The 23998-nt window shown below is 55.4% G+C and overlaps 7 protein-coding genes across 7 annotated transcripts; 6 read left to right on the forward strand and 1 right to left on the reverse strand.

The window, feature by feature from the left end:
- Nucleotides 1–581: 581 nt before the first annotated feature.
- Nucleotides 582–1810, forward strand: C7974DRAFT_376840 (fungal pheromone mating factor STE2 GPCR-domain-containing protein; the record flags this gene model as incomplete). The annotated part of the gene is made up of 2 exons (XM_046140306.1): nucleotides 582–1356; nucleotides 1404–1810. 2 exons carry the CDS (start codon nucleotides 582–584, stop codon nucleotides 1808–1810), a joined length of 1182 nt encoding a protein of 393 aa, XP_045996085.1.
- Nucleotides 1811–2142: 332 nt separating this feature from the next.
- C7974DRAFT_198351 (5-methyltetrahydropteroyltriglutamate-homocysteine methyltransferase) lies at nucleotides 2143–3882 on the forward strand. The gene is made up of 2 exons (XM_046136732.1): nucleotides 2143–3163; nucleotides 3213–3882. Exons 1-2 carry the CDS (start codon nucleotides 2533–2535, stop codon nucleotides 3782–3784), a joined length of 1203 nt encoding a protein of 400 aa, XP_045996086.1. The 5' UTR covers nucleotides 2143–2532; the 3' UTR covers nucleotides 3785–3882.
- A 5045-nt stretch (nucleotides 3883–8927) lies between these two features.
- C7974DRAFT_455284 (uncharacterized protein) lies at nucleotides 8928–9957 on the forward strand (the record flags this gene model as incomplete). The annotated part of the gene is made up of 2 exons (XM_046145956.1): nucleotides 8928–9114; nucleotides 9294–9957. The coding sequence occupies 2 exons, from the start codon at nucleotides 8928–8930 to the stop codon at nucleotides 9743–9745; spliced, it is 639 nt and encodes a 212-aa protein (XP_045996087.1). The 3' UTR covers nucleotides 9746–9957.
- C7974DRAFT_198486 (uncharacterized protein) lies at nucleotides 9958–11968 on the forward strand. Its single transcript, XM_046136733.1, has 5 exons — nucleotides 9958–10198; nucleotides 10257–11226; nucleotides 11275–11607; nucleotides 11659–11764; nucleotides 11812–11968. The coding sequence occupies exons 1-5, from the start codon at nucleotides 10170–10172 to the stop codon at nucleotides 11904–11906; spliced, it is 1533 nt and encodes a 510-aa protein (XP_045996088.1). The 5' UTR covers nucleotides 9958–10169; the 3' UTR covers nucleotides 11907–11968.
- A 2582-nt stretch (nucleotides 11969–14550) lies between these two features.
- Nucleotides 14551–16838, forward strand: C7974DRAFT_413836 (glutamate-cysteine ligase; the record flags this gene model as incomplete). The annotated part of the gene is made up of 7 exons (XM_046143760.1): nucleotides 14551–14561; nucleotides 14611–14683; nucleotides 14736–14801; nucleotides 14852–15000; nucleotides 15048–15176; nucleotides 15229–15811; nucleotides 15861–16838. 7 exons carry the CDS (start codon nucleotides 14551–14553, stop codon nucleotides 16836–16838), a joined length of 1989 nt encoding a protein of 662 aa, XP_045996089.1.
- A 1228-nt stretch (nucleotides 16839–18066) lies between these two features.
- C7974DRAFT_198570 (uncharacterized protein) lies at nucleotides 18067–21530 on the forward strand. Its single transcript, XM_046136734.1, has 2 exons — nucleotides 18067–18267; nucleotides 18332–21530. Exons 1-2 carry the CDS (start codon nucleotides 18211–18213, stop codon nucleotides 21227–21229), a joined length of 2955 nt encoding a protein of 984 aa, XP_045996090.1. The 5' UTR covers nucleotides 18067–18210; the 3' UTR covers nucleotides 21230–21530.
- Nucleotides 21426–23702, reverse strand: C7974DRAFT_360389 (DHHC palmitoyltransferase-domain-containing protein). Its single transcript, XM_046139689.1, has 2 exons — nucleotides 23431–23702; nucleotides 21426–23381 (listed from the first exon to the last, which is right to left on the reverse strand). The coding sequence occupies exons 1-2, from the start codon at nucleotides 23627–23629 to the stop codon at nucleotides 21832–21834; spliced, it is 1749 nt and encodes a 582-aa protein (XP_045996091.1). The 5' UTR covers nucleotides 23630–23702; the 3' UTR covers nucleotides 21426–21831.
- Nucleotides 23703–23998: the final 296 nt, after the last annotated feature.

Raw genomic sequence — 23998 nt, forward strand, 5'->3', positions numbered from 1 at the left:
CAGCGTCTCTTGTACCGGACTCTGGCCACGCCGGCTACCGTTGCACGCTTCCGCGAGACAAGAACTATATGTTTCCCATAGCATTGGGTGCGCACCGCCTCAAGGTGTTTACCGTGAGCTGAGCTCTTCGCTCCAGGAAGTGAAGATGATCGAAGAACAATAGTAACGTCTGAAAATGTCTGAAGTGAATGTGATGGCAATGGTACAGTCTCGCAGAAGTACACCGGTACAGTCATATACGCACAGTTTGACTGCAGTAGCTGTCGCTACTATTATCGTCTTACTATCACTTCTGCCGACAATACTTAGCGGAAAGCTCAAGATAGACGCACTGTATATGTGTACATCGTGCCCACGACTATTTCTTCTCAAGCTTCTTTTCCTTGATTTACGTTACCATCTTCTTTCCTTGGTTACCAGCTTCCGATCTGTTTGCTCCTCTCAGCAAACCATTCGGTGTCAAAAGCGGTTCCCTTTGTTCCAAGATCAAGCTATTCCTGTCCCTGCTAGGACTCCTACCTCTAGCTTCTGTCTCCCAACCACATCCTCGAACTTACCAACTTCATACAGTCACCCTCGACATGGCAGAGGTAGCACCAGCACCACCGGCACCATTCGATCCCACGACTTTCGACCCATGGCTCCAGAATGTTACGATGTACGCCCCAGATGGCAGCATCTTGGTCGTCAACATGGAGATGGTCAACTTCTACCGACTCTATACTGCTCGTCGTGGTATCAGCTTTGGTTCTCAGATCGGGTCGTCGTTCATGCTGTTGCTTGTGCTGGTCCTACTTACTCGAACTGAGAAGAGGAAGTCTTTGATCTTCATTCTCAACGCCCTTTGCCTTTTCACAAACACTGCACGTACCATCTTCTCGGCCTGCTACCTCACTGGCAACATTATGCACCCGTACGGTCTGTTATCAGGGGCCTTCCGCGCTACTACCACCGACCTTGCCGTCTCCATCACCACCAACACCTTGAGCTTCATTGTATTGGCCCTTGTCATGGGATCACTCAGCCTCCAAGTTTGGGTGGCATGTGTCACGACTGGACCCATACAGCGCGTTGTTATTATGGGCGCCACGACCGCAATGGCACTGATTTCCCTCGGGTTCAAGTTTGCGTTCATGGTCGCCACACACATTGCGACTGTACAGTTGGTCGACCGTGGTCAAGACAGACTCAGCGCTTGGTCATGGATCACACAAGCAGTGGCCATTCTGCTCTACAGCTGCGTTTTCACATGGAAGCTGGGCTGTGCCATCGTACAGCGTCGCCGTCTCAACATGCTGCAGTTCGGACCAATGCAGATAGTCTTCATCATGGGGTGTCAAACCATGTTTATTCCAGGTAAGCTCTTTCACTCACGAGATGGCAACGTCACTTACATTTAATAGCTCTCATCTCGGTCATCCAGTTCTACGAGCCTCTTCAAGAGAAAGTTCCCGAATTCGGCAACATGGTGCTCACCGTTGTGTGCATCTTCCTTCCTCTGTCGGCCATCTGGGCGGGAGTCGCGAACGATTCTCCTGTCGCTGACCGAAGCCGTGACGCCCACCATCGCTTGATCAACAGCGAATTTGGTCGAGGCTCTTCGCCAAATACAACAGTGAACAGCACCGCCACTTTCGAGAAGAGCCGCCAGATGAGCTGTTCCACTTGCGCATACACCAAGAAGGGCGATGGTCTCGATACACTGAGGTCCAACCCTGCTGGAACGCACAGCAAGGTCGAAGACGATGTCATTCTTGTCGATCACGAGTATGCTGTTCACCGCGAGGCGATTCCAATGGACCGTGTCTGAAGCAGCTTATCCATCAAATGGATGCGCACTTTGATTAATCTTCAGTATTTGGCATTTGCTCTTTCGTAGCCCTCTCAGGCTGATCTTGTAACCATTTCCCCTTTCTCATGTGCTGCAACCAATGCGGAAGATGGCAATGCTCAGCGCACATGACACATCGGACATTAGCGTGGCTTTCACATAGCATTTTGATATCCCACTGTACCTTAAGCAAGTCTCCTGATTATTTCCCCACTAGTTGTTCCTTTTGATGTTTTGGTGTTGAAAATTACCCCCAGAATGACCCTTCATACATACATCATACCACCACAGTACGTACTCACCCAGTCTATGTAAAGAAACGGGGCTGCACTCCAACCTCGTCACCATAATCCCTTACAAAGCTGAAGCACAAGGAATTGGCGACAGTACCATAACTTTCTCAGGCAGAGCTGACGTCACAATGCGGGGCACCATGTTTGAAGATGCGGGGCAAGCAGTCAATTTCGTCCAACGAAGCAGCGTGATGCGACCTCACCAACTGCCGATACGACTAATACCCCAAGCCCTTGCAAAACCACGGCTCGGACCGATAATAGCGATGCCCGGTAACATAAGTGCTATGGGCCGATGGAAGCTCCGATAGCTTCAGGACCTCTGTCTCCCCCAGAAGCCGACGAATCTTATACTCAGCAACGGCGTCCGTGTTTACTGTACAGGCTACAACGCAGCCATCGCGACCCATGTCTTTCTCCCTTCACCGCAGCCCGCCGTTCCGTGCTGAACACTTGGGCTCGCTCAAGCGTCCACAGTCGTTGCTCGATGCACGCTACAAAGAGCACAAATCTGCTTCCGAACTCGCTCCCCTTGAGGATCGCGCCATCGAGGACATTGTCAAGATACAGCTCGATCTCGGTTTCTGCGGCATAAGCGATGGCGAGTACCGCAGACACATGTTCTGGGGCACCTTCTGGCCCACCCTGGAAGGCATGGAAGAGGTCCAGAATCCGCCGCTCGAAACCTTCAGGACTTACGTGCCTGACATTGCGGCTTTCTTGGAGAGCGGACATCAGCCGGGCGAAAGTGTTTACTGCGTTGGTAAGATCAAGCACACCGGAGAGAGTACGTACGTATCTCAAGTGGAGTACTTGAAGACGCTGTTGCCAAAGGAAAGGTGGGGCGATATGAAGCTGACGCTTGCCGCGCCCAACTGGTACCATCTCAGATATGTCGATGGGAAGGCATACCCAAAGAACGTCTACAAAAATGACAAGGAGTACTTCGCGGATGTCGCAAAAGCGTATCAAGTCGAACTTGACATCCTCTACAAGGCCGGACTACGGAACGTGCAGTTCGACGATCCGAACCTGGCTTGTAAGTTCACTCTTGACCCTATGTGGCCGTTGTTTCTCATTCTCGACAGACTTTTGCTCTGAAAAGATGCTCGATGGCTGGAAAGAAGATAAGACTAACACGGTTTCCGCCGACGAACTGCTCGATCTGTACATCCAGCTCTACAATGACTGTATCAGCCAGGTACCGTCTGACATGCACATTGGCGTGCATCTCTGCAGAGGCAACTTTGTCAACTCGCGTCACTTCAGCGAAGGCGGCTACGACCGCATCGCAACGAAGCTCTTCCAGCACATGAACGTCCAGACTTATTACCTGGAGTACGACACTCCGCGGGCCGGCGGCTTCGAGCCGCTTGCGCATTTGCCAAAAAATAAGAACGTCATTCTGGGAGTTGTGACGAGCAAGTTCCCAGAGCTGGAGGATAAGGAAGAGCTGAAGAAGAGGATCTATGCAGCAGCAGATGTCATGGCGAAGGGACAGGGGGAGAGTAGAGAGGACGCCTTAAAGAGATGCGGTGTCAGCCCGCAGTGCGGTTTTGCGAGCCATGCTGAGGGAAATTTGATTGACATTGAAGGGATGAAGAAGAAACTGCAGTTGGTACGAGAGGTTGCAGATGAAGTGTGGCCAGGTGAGGCATAACCTTCCTTGAATTGGAAATACACTGCTTTGTAGAACAGGAATGTCGCGTGCATGGAATGTACCGTTCGATCTGCCAATTAATCAGATATGTATACATCTAAGCTAGACCTGACTGAGCGCGTTGCACACAGGTAGTAGCCAGAGAAGTTGCTTTTACACTGTAACTTCTACAACGAGAATAAACATATCATCTACATGTCGCATTTCGGTTCTGATGCCAAGCCTGGATTTGTTGGCTGTACAACATGGGTGAATCGAAAGACCAGAGGGCCGTCGCTGGACGCCATGATGGCTAGTATCAGTTCCGTTTCCTTTCAGAGTGAGGCTCCTGATGACTGCAGGCATTACATGTTTGTTGCCGTATCTTGAGCGAGACAGTAGTACCTTGATACGGAGGAAACCTTAAGCGCCGGCAGAAGCCTTTCCGACACAAAAATCACCGGTCTTGGCCGTCAGCCTCGACGCCAAAACAGGCAATATCATGGCAATCAACGATCTACCAGATGTACCAGATCCGTCGTCAATAAGCCTCGACATTCCATCGGTGTATTTGCGGAGCTCATCCTCATCTCCGTGCTTCCGAGATCAACCAGATGTCGTCAGCCATACGAACAACGGGAGAATCCAGATCGCAGCACGGACGGTGCGACGATCATTGTCTCGTGCCCTCGACGGTTTAGGAGCGCTGTGTTGGGCAGAATGAAGCTGCATCGTTGTCGTGATCTGCCAATGAATAGTCTCGCCCGAATTGCCGCATCGGGGAAAAACTGGCAGTTGCCGAGAAGCGAACACGGCAGACAGATGGCACGACAAGACCTCGTGCATGACAGGACGTTCAGCGGGACTTTGCGAATCTTGTACAAGCCGGGCTTTACAGAAGAGGACGGGTGCAGCGGATAGATGATCTACGTGCGCTTTCATCCGTGGGTCGAGCCGAGCAAGATTGATACGATGTCCAGTTACCTCGGCTTCGCGTTCGGATCTTGCTCCGGGCGAGACTCGCAAAAGATGTTCGATCTGTATGCCTGGGCTCTAGGGGATTTTAGGCGATTGACAGCACGGAATCGATCTTGCGGGTTGAGCCGTTGTGTGGGTGAGAGCCTGTGCGTGGAAGATAGCCAAGTTCGTGCTCGCACTTCCTTTTTGGATAGCTATTGACGCAGGGCCGCGACCTAGAGGAGATGAGCAACCACCACAATTGTTTTGGGTGTCCGCACACCGGGGATGCAGAATCCGTTGCCCAGAACTCTGGGGTCGACGATATCATCCTTGTGTAGCTGCTGATCGTGACTGGAGCTTGCCCCCGCCTCCTGTTACCTGGTGTGCGTCCAGCTCATCAATCCTTCGCACGCAGCCCAGACCACGATCTGCAGGAGTGCTAGAAAAAGTAAACAGTAGTTGCGGGTAGTGGCACAACGAAAGACATCCGGTTGTGGCAGCGACGGCGGCAGGGCGTGCATGGAAAAAGCGATTTGGGCGCAAACCGCTTTGCGGGCGTTCCGCATTGGGTGAAACGAAGTGTTCTGCACTGGGGCAATGGGGCAGACTCTGGGGATGATTTTGATGGTAGACACATATCGCGCATTGCCAGACGTGCATACTAGATCGCTTGCTACAACACTAACGCAGCACAGCATGTCTGTAGCAGCACGAAGATCATGTCTCGAATCGGAGACAAGCTTGGATACAGGTTGCAGGCAGCCGTTCAAAGCGGAAGCAGGCCATGTCACAGCATTTCAAGGATTTGTCAGGAATAAGGACGGCGAGTACATACATACGTAGGAGCAGCCCAATAGAGCACGAGAGTCTTAACCCTAGTGAACAAAAAGTACAGCGTGTCGGAAGGTTAGGTAGTAGTAACTTGAGTATAATGCAGCCTGCCGGTTTGCAAGAAAGGTCATGTCATGGCCTACAAAGCTTCAAAGAGATGCTCTGTAGAGTTAGCGGCGATTCGTACATAATGGAATGGGAAACTCGAAAATTGCATAGAGTAGTGTTCGGCCAACCAGTATGCTTCCGTAGAAGCACATACAGTGTACTGTTTGCACCCTCCGGCACATCCGCTCGTCGCTAATCATCGGATTAATGTCTCCGCAAGTGTTATCATTGACAGGGGAACAGTCATACGCACTAGAAATGTGGAGTCAACTGCATCAGGTCGGTGTCATTTGCACGAGCTATGGTCCCAGTCCTAGACGCGCGACCTGCCGCCTCGAGAAAGGTGGGAACGATGCACCTGTTTGTTGGTCGGAAAATTCCAAGATGAGCTCCTTGTGACGCAGCGGCACAGTTCACTTGCTGTGCCGTGTTCTGAGCAGACGGCAGCATCCTGAGCCCGCTCTTTGGCCACTCAGGCAGGTAGTGCACCTTTCGATTTGGGGCATACGAAAAGAGAGACGGCCAACGCATCTGTAAACCAGTGTGGTGCTTCGCTCCAATGTGGGTACTCTGCTGTGCTCGCTAAAGCCTAATACGGGTCAGCAGAGAATAAAAGGGGAATTGTCGATGAAGATCATCTGGCACCAGCGTCCAAAAGAATTCTGGCTATGCTCGTCTTGTTCATTATTGCCTGGACCCTGAATGCTGGTAAAAAAACGATATCTCTTTTCCTTGTGCCGCGCGCGAAGATCATCGCGCCTCGAAATTGCAACATCCGTAGCATAACGGTCGCGGGTACGAAGATCTTGTCTGGAAAGGCGCCACAGTAATCGAGACAGCATTGCCTACCCTTGTATATGCAAAGTCATGAAACACTTTCGAACGGACAATCGGCTCACTGAAGGTAGTCGCACGACACAGCCATTGCGTGTCAACTGAACTGTCAGCCAGGCACTGTCTGCGGCCCGGGATTACAAAAGTTTCGGTCGTTACCCACTGCCGATTACCCAGGATTGGGTTCCTTGCAGAGTATTCATGTATTAAGATCGAGATGTCTTCCAGGCGGGGGTGGCAGATGCCAATCCCCGTCGAGCCTTGTCAGCCATAAGCATCGACGCTGTTCAGGTAGATGAGTAAATCAAACTGCTCCTGTGTGTTCCAAGACTAGTCGACTACGCCGTATCTTCATGCACTCATGTGCATGCGTTTTCATGTGAAGGAACAAGCTTGCCCCTATCGGATACACCGATGTTCCAGGCTACCCGGGAACAAGGGACCGTATTGCTCAGGCCACCTTTAATAGCCAGACGCACATGTGTGAGGCTATGCTGCTCAGCAGCTTGACGGAAACTTTGAGAAAGACAGTGCCGCGGGCGGACGCCACGCGTTGACCACATCGTTCCAAAATGCTCCGCGGACTTTGCATTCACCGCTGTGGGCCAGTGTTCTGCGGTCTCTTATGCCTGGGGATGGTATATGTACAAAGCTAAAACAGAACTTTAACAGAGATCAAGTCGGTCTCTGAAATACCGCTCCCGGAGACCGCTTGAATGATCATTCTGGTCGGTAGAGTCTGCGTCATCTCAGCAGGCATACTACACAAGGCTTGACACTCATGTCCGCTGCGTGGCAGACTACACTCTGATAATACCATACCACTTTACTATGGAACGACATGCGTGGTCGTGATTTCGACCATGCGCCGATTCCTTGCCTACAAAGGGTGAATGCGACGTGAAGCTCGTATCCTGAAACACTTAATGTCAGGACATTTCGCAAAGAGAATCTGGCTCCGGTCCACTGAGGTGGAGTCCTGCACGACACCCGGACGACAGCCTCTATCAGGTACGATGAGGCCGTGGACGTAAGATCGACTTGAGTTAGAATTGCGCAAGCGATACGATCCCGAACTCTTTCGGTGTTCACATATGGAACCGCCTTGTTAAACACGGTGCCATGTTGTGTGTACGCGCAGCTTTTGGCTGCGCGACAGAGTCGACGCTCCTTCCGATAGGCGGTCACTCACCGCGTGCACGATATGGCAACCCCACACCACAGAGCGTATCGGAATCATGAGCAGCGCGAAGAGTGTTAGCGAGAATAGCAGTGCCACCAAAAGATCCATGCAGGTTCCACGTTGAAAGCCACAGATCTAGCGCCAATGCTTCTGACATGTTCTTGACATGAACAGCTGCCAGTCTTGTGGCACTCCGGGTGAAGGCCTCGTGAGATCAGACCAGCTCACATCGATGTGGCAGCGATGCAGCGAGCGGTCAGTCATGTTGTCCGTTGTGGTTGTGACTGAATGTGTGTCGCACAAGATGGTATTGTGCAACGGAGAGCCTGGAGGCTACTGCTGTTTCAAAGAAACAAGAAAACCGAGTGTCAACGTCAATGAGCCTGTGTGCAAAGGATCATCTGAGCGGCCACATGGACGTCCGTGTTGTGAATGTGGGCCCGGTCCAACGTTGATATTGGGTATCGCGATAATCTAAACGGTGAGTGGAAATATGACTCGGCGACCTCAAAATTCGATATCTTGACGTTGCACTCTGTCAGTAGCGTGAATGCAGCTAAATCGTGCAAGAGGCTTGTCGGGAGCATGGCACGATCGCTGGGTCGGTACCACTTGGTTCACGTTCCAAGGCGGTCTGACAGGGCTCCGCGCAGCCGAGCGCAGGAATGGAGCGCGATCTATGATGGACACTTTGTCCAGCAGTGTTCCAGATGCTGGGGAGATGTCAACTGGGACCGCGCGAAATGTTGGACCAAAACCGACGGCTACGGCGAGCCACATGTGATGGACTGACGTAGCCGAGCGGTTCCACAGCTTTGGGGACGCATTAAGAAGCCCTGGTAAAAGTGGCCTGACACACTCGCTTGGACAACGATAGCGGAGCTGGGGCCACGACTCGGGCAGCTCGCAAAAGGGTTCGGTATCAACGACGAATGGCCGGCCCATCGTCCGCCGCCCCCGCTGACGTTGATCTTGATCGTGCCGCACGATTCAGGCCTGGCAGGACCGCTGCACATGGAGATATCCGATAGCGCCGGCTTGTGGGCTCGCAAATCTGGCTAGACGAGGTACCGCGTATTAGCGGTTGCTGCCCAACGTGCGGTGGCTGCCGTAGCCTGTCTCGTCTGGTGCTGCGCTGCTGTGCCCGCGAAAATCAGCGGCCCTGCACAGGTGGCGCTGGCAGCCTTCTCATGCCCTGCCGTGGCCAAGCGAAGGATGACAGACGAACGTGGATGCAAACCCCCCGTAATGCAGTGGTGGGGCGCTCGGCTGCCATCTCGATCGCACCTCCCGTTGATTCGTCCCGCGTCATCGGGCTGGTCCTCATTCGGCATAGGCGAATCTCTCCTCGTGTCCGCGGCGTCACTACTGGCGCGGATGCAGCCAACGATGCCCACCCCTGGCCGCAACGGCGTCGGATCGAGAGAAAAAGAACGTGAGCAAACGCAAATTACGCACCAGAAGCTGGTGGCGGAGAGGTGTCCGCAGCAAGTGTGCAGCAAGTGTCATGACTGTGCACGAGGGGCGCACTCATGCAGTTGCAGAGGCGCTGATCTCACGCCAAAGAAAGCGTGCTGTGCTGCATTGAGGGGCGAATGCGACCGATGAAGCTAGGACTCGCAAGGGCAGATTCGCGTGCCGCATATCCTTGCCCTCTTACTCGACGCTTTAGGGAGCCTGCTGGAGCTGTGGAGAATCATTGCCCAGTAGGCAGTGCTGGCCGCCCATATGGCGCCGGGGGCAAACATCAGATTGCTGGTGTCGAGCACATCCTTGCCTCTCACTGCAGAGGCTCGTCACACTTTGCGATTACTCGCTGCCGGCACGGTTCATCTCCGATTGCATCTGCTTTAGCCGTCGATGCCCCCAGCATTACTCGTTTCCCTCTCACACCATGCTTGCAGGCGAAACGAGGCGCTGAGATCCGAATCGACACATCGACCACACTGTCAGATCAGATCACGGGACCACCTGCTGTCGCCGCCTTTGCCCTGGTAGCACCTGTCGAACGCTTTCCCACACCACTTGACATCCCGTCGCCCACAGGACCTGGCTGCGCATTGTAAGAGAAGGATTCCCAAAAGTACCGTCGTCTCGTGCATCTTGCCCCAAACGACCCCTCCACGCCGCTGTCTGCCACCCCACGTCAGCCACCGACATTCGACGCCGAAAGGAGCAACAGCGACAGTCATCATACCACCCATCAACGTTTCCCACGCTGCAGCGTATGCGATAGAAAGAGGACGCCGTGACCCACAAGGAATAAAATCGCTTTTTCGCCGCCGTTTGCTGGACTGGAGAATACGACAGCGATACTTCGAGGCGGATTGGGAGGAAGTTGCTTGGTTGTGTTGTTGTTTGCTGAAGGGTTCGTCGATCAGTTGTGATTCAGTCGCGGGAAGGCACGTACCCGCATTTCTGCAGCGGCTCGGATCCATCTCGACATTGTAACAACACCAGAAGAGTGCCGTCGCTCACATCTTTCTTGTGATGGAGGCATCAGACCTCGCAAGGCAAAGGTAAGCTTGCTGCTGTTGTACTTGTCCCAGTTTCTGCTTACTGACTGCACATTCGCAGCGTTGGCCTCCCCTCGATAAATCACATGGATGCCAGCAGGTTCAAGCGGGAAGAAAGTGACTACCAGCGAAAACTCTCGACACCTGCCATGATCAGTCCGTTGCACCCTTCGTATCTACACGGTACCCACCAATCGCCGCCCGCCAGCGCAGTACCCGGCTCGCTTGCCGGTCTACTATCACCTCCGGAATCACGCAGGACATCTGGCGACGAGAAGGACGTCTACAAATCAGCGCCACGACAATCACTTCCATCGATATCCGAAGCTTTGGGAGCAGAGCAATCGCTTCCATACCCTGGACCTGTCCCACCACCACCCACTGCACCGACGCCGACCTCCCATCATCAAGCGACGACCACTTCCCCGTCCGATTCACGAAAAAGACCTTTCGAACCGGATTCTTACAGCGCCCAAGGACCGCCGAATCCGTTCTCACACCCTCGCAGCCCTTTCGTCAGCGCCGCCGCTCAGGTACCACCCCCGCCACCACCACCGCACAACCAAGTCGATTCGACACACCGACTACCATATGATCCACGCCCTCCATATTCGACATCGCACCACAACCCAAGGTTGCCAGCATTGCACCCCATCAAGACTGCGCAGTCCCCAACGCCACCTGCCGCTCGACCAAACTTGCCATACTCTTCGTACCCGCCAGCGCCGTCACCAGCTTACGAACCTGCTGCTCCTCAGCCACCCGAACCCATGAATCACCAGTACGGCTACTCGCAAGCACAACATGCATCCTATCGGCAGTCGGCACCTACCTCAAGCGGACTGCCTGCGGCCTACCCTCCTTCAAACTCGAACTACTCTGCGCCACCCCGATACTACCCTACGTCTTTGCGTGACAACAACGAAGCCCGTCTGGAAGAGAAAAGGCTCAATCGTGCTAGTCTTGCGCCGTACGGGGAGTCCGTGAAACGCCACCTTGACAGCTTCGACCTTGAAGCATCATTGAATGAGGCATGTATTCCCAAAACTCTACATCGTAATAGATATTAACCTTACCAGATGGCCGATGGATGTGGGCGTATCTCGGAGTTTTCTAAAGCTTATCGTCACAGACCGCATGAAGCCCAGCGCATTGGCATGACACCACAGTCGATACCACGACTTGAGGAAATTGATGATATGATCAAGCAAGGTGAAAGGGTTCAGATATCTCTTCAACGCATGCGAGATGTGGTCTTCAATCATCAGCAAGCCAGTATGGCCGAGCCGCCTCGAGAAGCTCACTACCGACGTGCAAATGGATACGACCATGAAACATCCAGTAGCTACGGCGACGACATGAAAAGCAACAGTGCATTTGCCGGCGCTGACAACAAGACACGTAAACGAGGTGTAAGTTCTCAAGTCACGTTGGCGCACACTCGCGTTCTAACCTTGTCATAGCGAGCTGCCCCTCCTGGTCGATGCCACAGCTGCAATCGTGCTGAAACACCAGAGTGGCGCAGAGGTCCTGACGGTGCTCGGACTCTGTGCAATGCCTGTGGTCTTCGTAAGTTATATACCGCTGCTTTCTTACCACATACTGATGCGTCTCAGACTACGCAAAGTTGACCAGGAAGATTGGCAAGGATGCCATGACTAGCTCGAATCTCCGCCCGAAATCGATCGACCATGGTTCCCCTGCTGTATGAGCAAGGACACCCTATCATACGTTGCCGTTCAAGCGAACTAAAGTCCTTTCTCTTGGGAACCCTACTTGCCGTCCCACATAGGTCGACTTTTCGACGATCCACCCCCGGACAGACTGGTACACCCCTAGTTATCAGTTCTTCTTTGCATCTTTCGAAAGCATTCGAAGTCTATCTTGCTTTTTATTGGAGCGTCGGCGCAAGGACATCTATGTTTGCATTTACATATTGTCTTATCAGAGACAACGCCATCGTATTTTAATGACCGGAGTATATTATTCGCCTCCCACGCCGTTGCACGCAAGCTCAGGAACGCGAGAGCACCCATGGTGTATTTAGCTGACCGGCCCGGGTTCTGTCTATGGACACGAGGCACAATCAGTACTCGAAACGGTTCTGTGCTTACGACGATGCCGAGGTCAGGTCTGCCAAAACTGGCCATGATCATCGCGCGGGAGTTTTTCTTTTGACTGTTTTATACCCGCGATAGTTGCATTGTGGCACACGCGCAGGGCTATTAGGCCCCACGACTGGTCAACGGCGTTCTTCACACCCGATCCCCTATCAGGGCGGATTCATCATTTGCTGGCGTTAGGGTCGAAAAACTTGCTCTCGAGGGAGAGAACTTTGTTATATGGCATCTTTGTACGGTCCGCACTTTATCAGAAGTGCCGAGCGCCAGTCAGTTAGAGATTTTGAAGAGATATCACCCGGCTTTTAGGCCCAGCAACATAAATGCTACAGTCAACCGAGATCACACACACGATCTTTCGCACTTTGCTCACGATTCACAGGGAGAGCCTGCCAGCAGATTACACCGAGTCAAGACACTACATTCACATGTCTCGGCAACCCGTATGCGCATGGCCAAACTACTCTAGCAGGTTTCGCGGCCGGCGACACAGGAACGAAGCTGTCAGACCACTTCCAGAACGCATTGTATCACGGCAGGAGATCTGACCAAGAAAGTTTGCACAACCCTGGTTTTGTGTTTCTCCTCAACCCTGCAAGGTGCCCGATTCGGCGAGCGCACGATAACTGCGCAATCCCGTCGTTCACCTAAACACGACACAACAGCTCCACGCACCGAAGGGTCACAGCATTCGCCAGCGCGAAGTGGGCGACTGTGAGACACAAGGCTAGGCTGATGCGGTGTACAAGCCGATCGTCAATATTCCGGGGTGATGGAGACGGATATTGTTGTAACGAAGCAAGCAGATCTCAGATCGCGAATCAAGATTCCAGCACAAATGGGGTGGTACAGAACGAGCGCACGCTGCATGCTAATGACACACCATCGCCTTCGCTGTCCTCCATTCCGCGGACGCTGCAGTCAAGCAGCCGTCATGTGGAAGTCATCCGTCTCGGAAGCCGCTCGGTACTGGAGGCATGGAGAGCGCAGTGGCGCCGTGCATCGACGGGCCGCAACGCTGATTGATAACGGCGAGGCATACCCGGGGCGGGGTGATGCATGTCAACAGTTTTGTGCGGCCGCGCGTTGTAGCTTCGGAGAATGTCAGGGTTGCGCCTTTGAGCCGGGGGCTGTGATGTGAGGGGTGAGTGGCGACGGCTCCCCTCGATGGCTCAGGGAACATGCGTTCGTGCGGCTTTAGCTGCATGGAGGGACCTGTACACGTGGGCAAATCGAAAGAAGGCGGGAAGAACGTTGAAAGGTTAATATAAACGGGCATGCTGAGCATGTGTAAAGACCGTTTTAGGATCCCGGCTCTTGCACACAAGAGAAGCAGCCATCCGGCACTTTCCAAATACCCCTGCAGTCGACAACAATACAAAATCTCTTTTAGTTCTAAAAACACCCACGACTGATTCCCGGCGTCCTGCGGACGCCGGGAACTCTTAACACGTCTAATATAGGCTGCGTGGGGCTGCGGAGGTGCGGTGAGCTAGTTTCACGGTCTTTTGCGGACAAGAGTCCCCCGTACTCTCGTGTGGACTAGTCGGTAGAAGGCAGGCAGTTCAGTCTTTGCGGTTAAGTTCTGATGCCCGTGCCATTTGAGATGCGGCCCGAGTTTTCGAAACAGAAAGCCCTTGTAGCTTGCAGTGCCGTTTTCTCGTATTACTTCGTGCTTGTTAAGATAAAACGTGTACTAGGACAACGAGCTGCATGAGATCCGCACGTGAACTAATGAAGACTTATTCAGACAGCTTGCCTTTCCCAATTCGTTTCGCTGGTGAAAAATTCAGTGTGCATTTGTCTGCCCTGACAGCGTGACAGTGTCGACAATGATGATGTTGCTGTGATGGTATTCTTCGAACTCCACATTCGGCTAATGAGTTGTCCGGTTCGTCGCTACCATCTCGGAGCGCCGGCCAACCTCACATTTGTCAGCTAAACCACCAGCTCCAGCTGATTTTCTCCTGACATCTGATATTGGCGTCTCAGGTTCTCGCCAGCATAATTCTTGCGTCCTCGAGGATCTTGCGCCCACTGGAAAACCAGCCTTGTCTTGTTGTTTGTTGCTGATATCCCACTCGTTCGCACAAACCCTGCCCCACTAATCCTAGATCTGTCGAGCTTCGGAAGTGCCAACCCCGCCACCGTGCAAAACCACTTAGCACTGTTTAACGCACCTATCCGGACCGCTGTTTTCTCCGAAGAAGGCTGAATTTGTAGGGCTGTGACGGAATGGGTCTACTGTGAGACATGTGCCATCAGCTTCGGTCAAAAGTGCTAATGCGGCTGAAGTGCCATTGGAACGCCGCTTGAATGGCCCGAGGCCAAGAAGGTTGCCAGCCATGTGAGATCATGGGGTATCGAAGTAGGCATGAGCTAGTCTTTCGAGATAACGTTGATGCTAACACGGGTTGAAGCAACTACTGGCGATTTGGCGCGACTACAAGGGCAAAGAAAGAGATGCACTGCTGTGGGGCGATGAGGTAAACACACACTGAGAAAAACCAGATCGCGATCGCTGACAGGCTTCAAGATCGAGTATCTGGTGGTCTGCTATGATCAGAATAATCGCAAGGTCCGACTGTCTCTCCGACAGGCAGATATCCTTGCGGCGCTAGCCACCGATGAGAAGCTTCTCGCCGAAGGTGGTGGTGTCCCTGATGTGCAGACTGGTGACACAAGGTGAGTGGATTTGAATGGGGTTGAAAGTATTTCACTGATCATAGCAGAGGTATTGCGAACCCTGCGCCAGTCTTTCACCCTGAGTTTGGACGCTTCATGCTCGAAGCAACCCCTGGAAAACCATGGGGAATTGGGTTCAAAGATCTCTTGGACGTAGAGCCGAACATGAAGTGGAGGTACGGTATCGAGTAGGATCTTGTTGCACGTATACTGACACGTTTGGCGCAGACGGAAAATTGCAAAGGAGCACATGGAGGCATCTGAGTTTCCCATTACATTGACAACTTTCCCCCGACTTGGTAACAAGGATTGCTTGATCCCAGACTATCCGCCGTCGGGACCAAAGCTGCGGTCTCAATTCGTGCCGGATGAGATTGCCAACCCTCACATCCGGTTCCCCACGCTAGCGGCAAACATTCGTTCGCGGCGAGGCAGAAAGGTGCAAGTCAACGTACCGGTCTTCAAGGACGTAAATACCCCTTGGCCGTGGAAGGACCCTACCGTCAACTATGACCTGCACAATTGGCCCGAGGACGATGATGTCCGCAACGGTGCTGCCCCCGACAACTTTATCCACATGGATGCCATGGCTTTCGGGATGGGTAGCTGTTGTCTGCAAATTACGTTCCAGGCCAAGAATGTTGAGGAAGGGCGAACAATGTATGATCAGCTGAGCCCATTGGGACCCATTTTGCTCGCATTGACTGCAGCCACACCTATCTACAAGGGTTTCCTAGCAGATACAGACGTGCGCTGGAACCAGATCAGTCGCGCAGTTGACGACCGCACACCAGAGGAGCTGGGAGAGAAAGTAGGTGTCAATTTTTGCTATTCTAGACCGCAACTGACTTCCGAGCTAGCCACTCAAGAACGACCGTTGGCGACTGCCCAAGTCTCGCTACGCGTCCAATTCAACCTACATCTCACAAGACCCTCGATTGCGAAAAGAGTACCTGGATCCTGACCTTATTGTGGATCAAGATCTCAAAAAGCGTTTGATCGAGGGTGGTATGGATGATGCTTTGGCAACTCACTTTGCACATCTTTTCATCCGCGATCCCATTGTTGTCTTCAACGAGGATCTCGATGAACTCGACCTCAACAAGGCCGATCACTTCGAGAATCTTCAGTCAACCAACTGGCAGCACATGCGCTTCAAGCCGCCACCCGTTGGCTCGGACATTGGCTGGCGTGTTGAATTCAGGCCGATGGAGATCCAGATCACTGACTTCGAGAATGCTGCTTTCTCGATCTTCATTGTTCTCATCACCCGCGCCATCTTGTCCTTCAATCTGAACTTCTACATCCCTATCACACGCGTATCGGAGAACATGGAGACAGCTCACATCCGCGACGCTGTGTCGACCCAGAAATTCTGGTTCCGCAAATCGCCTTTCCCAGCATATCCCTCGAGCCGCACAAATGGGCCTGGCACATCGACACCCGCCAATATGCCGAGCCGCCCACCGACACCAGGCCCCGTTGAGGACGAATACGAGCAGATGAGTGTCAACGAGATCATCAACGGACAGCAGACCGACGGCGGCTTCCCTGGCCTCATCCCTCTCGTCGAATCATACCTCAACAGTATGAACGTCGATGTCGAGACAAGATGCGACTTGGCGACGTATCTAGACCTCATCAGGAAAAGGGCGAACGGCACGTATTGGACAGCAGCGAAGTGGATAAGAAACTTTGTGCAGACGCACCCGGAGTACAAGAAGGACAGCGTGGTCAGTGACGAAATCACATACGATCTTGTCAAGGCCGCGGAGCAGATCACGAAAGAAGAGGGGCGTGACGGCATGGGCAAGGAGATGTTGGGTTCACGACGGTAATGCAGTAGCATTAGATGGCGGGTTGGACTGACAGCGATGGCGTACATAAGATCGGCGTTGCATAGAAGCATACATTGCGTTGTTTCGTTTACGGGCTCTGTGCTCGGCTATGACGGTTCAAAGTGTAAAAAGTGCTCGACGACGTGCTCCGACCACCTGGGCTGCTGTCGGCATTGCATCAGAGCGTAGATCGCGTTGCTTCGTCCCTGCGCTCAGCACTTGGCTGTGTGGAAATTGCCCGGCGACGAGCTGCGGCTAGCCTGCCATCCGTATTGCTCGTGTCTTTGTCTCGTTGCCCGCGTTCGTCGATGGCTGCCTCGCCGCAGCCTCGACGCAGCCTCGACCAGCCTCGACGAGTACTCACGTGATGCGCGCACCAAAGAGTGGTAGCCGTCGCCGCCAGTGTCGCAGTTTTCAAATTGACATGCGGCTACCACGGTTCGACTCCTCCGCTAGCTGCAATGCAGGTCCCCACACGGGAGATCGCCCGTCGCGATGCCATGTGCGAGCCGGAGAGAGGGCCGACAGCATCGCTATCGATAGGGGTTCGCATTGCGTCTGTGAATGTGCGTGTGCATGCATTTGCAGGCGACGTCGACGGCAGAGACGCGGCGATCATGACGAGGATCACGACGAGGATCACGACGAGGATCACGACGAGGATCAGGCCTGCACGCAGAATTGCCCGGCGACACGGCAGTTCTCGGGCACGCAGGCCGGACGCGGCTAATGGTGCGGTCGCTCAGGCCGGCCAAGGCGCGCGCAAGACAGGCCGCTGGTGTTTCTCTCCCCTCTGGACGACGTCGATTGCTTTTTCCCCACAATCTGAATCCAGAGGCCGCCTGTCTCAGCGCGCGTGGTGCAGCATCTCACAACTCGTCCAGCTCGTTTGGCGGCGACCTCCCGCCGACTCTGGCCCCTGGCCCCTGCTCCATTAGGCGGACTGCCTCAACATCGTACGACATAGGCGGCGCCTTCCCCTGCCGTGGCCTCGAAGAATCAGCCCATACCCACCGCACAACTGCAGCTGCTTCCACAGAATCGACTGGATTCGAGCTCAGTCCCCTGCAAACAGGCCATTTGTGCATAGCAGTCACAGCACGCTGGCCCGTTCGTGTCCGTCCGTAACCCCAAGCAGCTTGCAGCGACCCTTGAGCGCTGCCCGCTGCCCGCTCCGCAGTTTCGTGTGCATGGTGACCTGACCTGTGGTCCTTTCACGGTAAGACGGCGCCGCTCTCCTTCTACACACCCTCTAGGCAATCTGTTGTTGTGGTGCCGGCGCAGTGCTGAGAGCCGTGTTTTCGTTGTTGTTGTCCGCACATGTCCCCGTCGCAGTAGAGTTCGCTCGCCGCCTCTGCCTGCCCCCACCCCCATGGCTACTGACGCCTATGGCAGCCCCGACGACGGGCTAGAGCTCGAGAGAATTGCCGTGCGTGCTGCTGCCGCCGCCCGCCCGCCGTCACTGGATCGCTGTGCTAACATGGCGCCCGCAGGTTGGCCCGTATTGCGTTGCAGACTTTGGTGTCAACGCCAGTCCCCGCCAGCAGCAGACCAGTCGCCCCGAGCCCCCGCCGCTGCCCAGGTCCGCGACCGACAGTAGCATGGAAGACCCGATGATGTCGAGCGACTTTCCCTTCGGCGGTATGCGCGGCCCTTGGCTGACCACGGCCGGCGACGAAATGACGCTGCCCGCTCCGGCCGACGACCTCACCAGCTGGAACGAATGGATGCAGTACAATCCTGCAGCCGCCCCGCAGAACCCTTCGCAGTCCCAGCCGCAGCCGCAGCCCTCCCAGATGACCTCCGCGCCTGCTGCCGTGCCGACGTCCGCTCCCATGTATTCGCAACCCGGCGTGCCCTTCACCTTCGGCGGCGCGGTCGACATGCCCGCTGCCTTTGACTTCAATGGCAACGCGCTGAGCTCGCCCTCGGCCGCCGACTCCCAGCAGACGGGCTTCTACTCGCCGCCCATGTGGCAGCAACATGCCCACTCGCAGCAACAGCTCTACACGCCCTCCACGTTCGCCCAGCCCGGCCCGCCAGCTTCGACACCCAGCCTCCACCACAGCCCCAGCTCCCTCAACAATGGCACCTCCTCGTCGCACTCCTCACCCGAGCCCGCTACTAATCTCAAGAAGAGGAAGTCCACAGACGACATTGACGACTTCGACGATCCGCCTTCAAGCAAGAAGGGTGGATCTCAGCCGCCCAAGAAGACAGCGCACAACATGATTGAGAAGCGCTACCGAACCAATTTGAACGACAAAATTGCTGCTCTGCGCGACAGTGTTCCCAGTCTACGTGTCATGTCCCGACCTAATGGTACCGAGGAGGACGACGACCCGGAAGACCTCGAGGGTCTCACACCGGCACACAAGCTGAACAAGGCCACTGTGCTCTCCAAGGCCACTGAGTATATCCGCCATCTAGAAAAGCGCAACAAGCGCCTGACAGACGAGGTTACAACATTAAAGGGCCGAATTGAGAGCTACGAGAAGATGGCCATCTCCGGACCTATGACCCTGCATGGCACCGTCAGCACCCCTGACGGTAGCAGATTCCAGGAGGATCCATTTGCGCACCACATGCCAATGTCTGGACCTCCACAAGGAATGATACCTGTGCCGGAAAACATCCGCGCTCTGCAGCAAGGACTGCCACCGCAGCAGCACTACGCCCATGCTTATCCCCAATACCCTGGCCAGGGCCGTCCGGTTCAAGGACCGCCCATGGTTAACGGACGCCGAAGCAGCGCAATGATGGGCAAGCTCATGGTCGGATCTCTCGCTGGTCTGATGATTCTCGAAGGCATCTCCACCAAAGAGCAGTCGCAGGACGAACCATCTGGCCGCGGGCTCTTCGCACTTCCCATCAACCTCGCGTCCATTCTATCTCCCACCACATCTTTCGGCAGCACGACCGCACAGATACCCATCGCAAAGCTCCTCCTTGTCTTTGGCGCGTTCTTCTACATCATCGCTCCCCTGTTTGAGTCGAAGCCAAAGCAGAAGAAGAAATCTCTCCCGGCCTTTATGTTGGCACCTGCGCCATCTCTCGCTTCTCCAGTTGAGGTGCGTCGCAAGGCGTGGCTTACTGCAATCCAGACCGTTTGGGTACCCCAGCACAACTTCGTTCTCGAACTCGCAGCCCTTGCCCTGAAGATGTTGAAACTCAGCACACGCAAGATCATTGGCTGGGACGGATATGCTTACCTCACTGGCACAACGAAGGATCAGGAAGTTGCCCGAGTCAAGGCCTGGAACATTGCGTTGGACGCTCAGCTTACGGGTGGCGACGCAGAGATCAGCAAGAGCCGACTTGTACTGAGCTTGATGGCCTCAGGAACGCTTCCAGATACACCGGCACGACTCATGCTCAAGGCTCTTCACATTCGTGTACTGCTTTGGGAGTGTCCATCTGATACGTATGTTGGATGGTGGGTGATGGACGAACTGAGCGCCAATCTAGCTCGCAGCTATTGGAATGCTGCTCGCAGCGAACACCGCATTGCCTGTAACTCGAAGACTCCGGATGCAGAGCCGCTTCCTGACCACCTGGCCGCTCTCATTGAAAGAGAGTGTGACGAGGTGCTTGTTGCACCAATCATCCAGCGCGCCTACAACCTTGCCTGGAACCGGTCTAACGCCGAGGATACTGTCGTTGACCCTTCCATGGACGGTGTCGTTGAGGACTTTGCCATCAGCTCGCCGCTCGATGCACTTGCAGCATGGTATTCCAGCCTTGTTTTGAACAGGGGCCTTGCTACTTACCTCGCGACGAAGAAGTCCGACTCGACTTCCGATCTCGACCTCGCCCTTCAGACTGCACCTGCCAACTCGCAGGCTCAGATGCGAGCTCTGGTCGCCGATGCCGTTGTCTTCGATGAGGACCGCGACGCACGTATTGCCAAGGCACTGGAGGCCTTGCCTAAGCCACCGTCTTCCAAGGCAAGCGAGGCCGGTCTGAACCTCGTTGGCGACGGCACTGTTGCAGTGGATGTTCGCAAGGCACTTACTTTGGCGAAATGCCTTTCCCTTGTCGAGTCTTCACACCGAGGTGCACACAAGCGCGCCGTCTTTGTCGTCAACAACACGTTCCTCCCCGAATGTACCACGACATTACTCAGCTTTGTCGCTGGCCACAAGGTCCTTACACGCTTTATGGAGGACGCCTCGCTGCAAGCTCAGACGAGCTCCGGTCTAGAACGCATCGCTTCTGCGCTGCGCACATGGGCTGGACGCGAGACTGGTCGTCGCCGTGGCCTGTCGAACAAAGCGAGAACCAAGATCGTCGAGTACTGCCTCAAGACGAGCAAGACGCTTGTCGGGTTAGCAGACGTCGACGATGGGTACGTGAGTGCGAGCGTGAACGACGACGAAACTTCATCGTAATTTTTTATTCTTTTCGATTTTGGATGTAGGGACCAAGTAAGCTGTATGGATCACTGGCGTTATAGGAGGCACACTTGGCTGGTACGGCTACTTTCACTTTGGGATTGGGACTGCCCATTGCGGCTTTGACTGTCTTTTTTTGATTTCTGGCTGTATATGCACAGCGACGTAGATACCACAATGTCATCTCTGCAGTCACTATAGTGACGCTTCCACTACAAACTCAGACTGTGCGTGTGCTTCATCTCTGCAGTCACTACAGTGGCGCTTCCACTATAAACTCAGACTGTGCGGGTGCTTCAATCGCTACACGTGCTCCCGTTCCGAAATCTCGACTGAGGAATGAGGAGTATATGAAGAATGGGGCATGCAAGCAAGAAATATAAGTAGGTAGTAATAAGTGAGGTTGTCTCGTAATATAAGAGGATCCAATGCCGAGGAGCGCTCATGTGAAGAAGTAAAAAGTGAGCAAAATACAAAAAAGGTAGTTTCCCTCCCTTCCCCCCTTCCAAATAAACGCCGCTGTGTATGCAAGACTTGCGAGTACGCCGGGTATATGCAGATACATGTGTACATATCGCCATGGCGTCATATCAAGTAAATCAGTTATCCTTGCGGCCGCGCGGGGTGCGCTCGCGACTCGCGCTCTTGCGGCGCTTCTTGGGCGCGTCGAGGAAGCCCTCGGGCAGGTCGTTCCAGTTCTTGGTGGCGGGGAGGGCGCGGGTCTGGGTGGTGATGCGGCGGTCGGCGGGCAGCTCGTCGCTGGAGTCTTCGTACGAAGACGGCAGGGCGTCGTCGTCGTCGGAGATATAGTTGTACTCGTCGAATTTCTTCTTGGCGGGCAGCGGCTGCAGCGGCACGTCGCCGTCGGCGTACATGCCCTGTTCGCGGCCGAGGATCTGGTCGGCTTTGTTGGGGCTGCGGCGGCCGTCGCGGTGCGGGGTGGTGCTGAGGTACTGCGGTTGGTCGGCGTGGCGGTAGGAGACGCGCGGGGACGGGGGCTGTTTGTAGCCGCCGGGCTGCCAGCCCTGGGCCACGCGGCCAACGCGGCGGAATTCTGCTTCGGTGGGGGTGTCGAGGCCCCAGCCGGCAGCGCGCTCGCGCTGCTTCTGCTGCTGCTCTTCCCGCTCGCGGTCGTCGCGGATGCGGTCGCGCGCGGCGATCCACTTGGAGCTTGGCTCCCACGACCAGCCGTCGCCTGTGGTGCTGACGAGGGGGATGAACCACTTGATCGGCGAGGGGCCGAAGACGTGGGCGATGTTGCGTCTCCACCCTAGATCAAATGCATTCGGAAGCTGCTCGTTGTCGCGCTCGTCGAGGTAGTTGTCGTAGCGGTCCTGGTTCTGCTGGCGTTCGCGGTACTCGTATGAGTTGTGGGCCGGGTGCGAGTAGCCGTTGCCCTGCGCGTTGGACGGCGCCGGCGAGCGCGCGGGCGTCTCGCCCTCTTCGGGCCGGGTGACGCCGGGGAGGGCGTTCGCGTGGATCTCGCGCAGCTGGTCGCCGATGCTGAGGCGGCCGTTGGCCTGGGCGTCGACGTAGTTGCGGTCGTTGAGGCTGTGCTTCATGGCGTGGCGCAGCGGCGACAGGTAGCGTGTCTTCTCCAGGCTCTCGATGGTGGTCTGGCCCCTGAACACCAGCCACAGGTGCCACGAGGTGAAGCCGGTGATGACAATGCCGATGATGCCGGACAGCACGGCCAGCAGCACGTCGTTGATGGGCATGAGCGAGTCGGTGTACGTGTTGTCGCTCAGGATCTCGCTCCACACCCACGTGGCGGAGACGGCGAAGCACACCCAGCAGAACAGCGTCAGGTAGACCAGGAACAGCAGGAAGGCCTTGTAGTTGCGCAGGCCGACGCACGTGGCCAGCCACGGGCAGTGGTGGTCCATCTTCAGCACGCAGCGCTTGCAGGTCGAGCAGTGGTGGGCGCGGTCGGGCTTGTGGGTCTGGCACTTGTTGCAGAAGCGCACGCCGCCATCCGAGGCCTTGACGGTGAAGGACGTGTACTGCATGGCGCCGCCCTCCTGCTGCGGCAGGTTGCTGTAGCCATTGCGGAGGCTGAGCGGCGACCCGGGGTCGGTGAAGACGGCGGCGGTGTAGCTCCAGTTGAGCAGGCAGTAGAGGGCGAAGCCGAGCGCGGACGTGAAGTGGCCTGGCGGGTCAGCGGATCAGCGGTGTCTCGCGGGAGAGGGCGGACGCACCAGTCCAGGCGTTCTTCGCAGGCACGAGGCCGATGCCGACCTCGACCCATGCGGCCCACGAGGTCAGGCCGTAGACGAACAGCAGCGGGAAGTAGGTGATGGTGTTGCAGCAGTAGCGCTCGACCTTGCGGGCCCAGGCGCGCGGGCGCATGGCGCGGGACGGCGACGACGGGGGGGAGGGCGAGCCCAGCGTGGCCATTTCGGGGCTCTCGTTACCGGCGCAGCGCGAGACAGAGCATGAGGGCGGAGGCACTGGGAGTGGACGGGTTCGACGCAGCTCGATGGGGCCACTAGCGCCGGCCATTCATTCGAGAAGAACGTGTAGAAGCCCACGGCGCGACGGCGCCGCGGGAGCCTGAGCTGGGCCTGTTGCACTGCAGTTTCAGCCCGCAGCCACCGGCACACCCGCAGCGGCGCGAAGGGCGGCCAGCACGAGCGCGGCGACAGTGCAGTGCAGCGCAGTCTGCTACCCCGGAGTCGCGCAGCACTGGCGGAGGCTCCCAGCGGTCCCTGGCGCCGCCGCCGCAGATCTGGTCCACGGAACCTGCCCACGTGACTGCCCGGCCGC

Source organism: Boeremia exigua (genome assembly GCF_020726555.1).
Source record: "Boeremia exigua strain MPI-SDFR-AT-0100 chromosome Unknown C7974scaffold_7, whole genome shotgun sequence".
Lineage (NCBI taxonomy): Eukaryota > Fungi > Ascomycota > Dothideomycetes > Pleosporales > Didymellaceae > Boeremia > Boeremia exigua.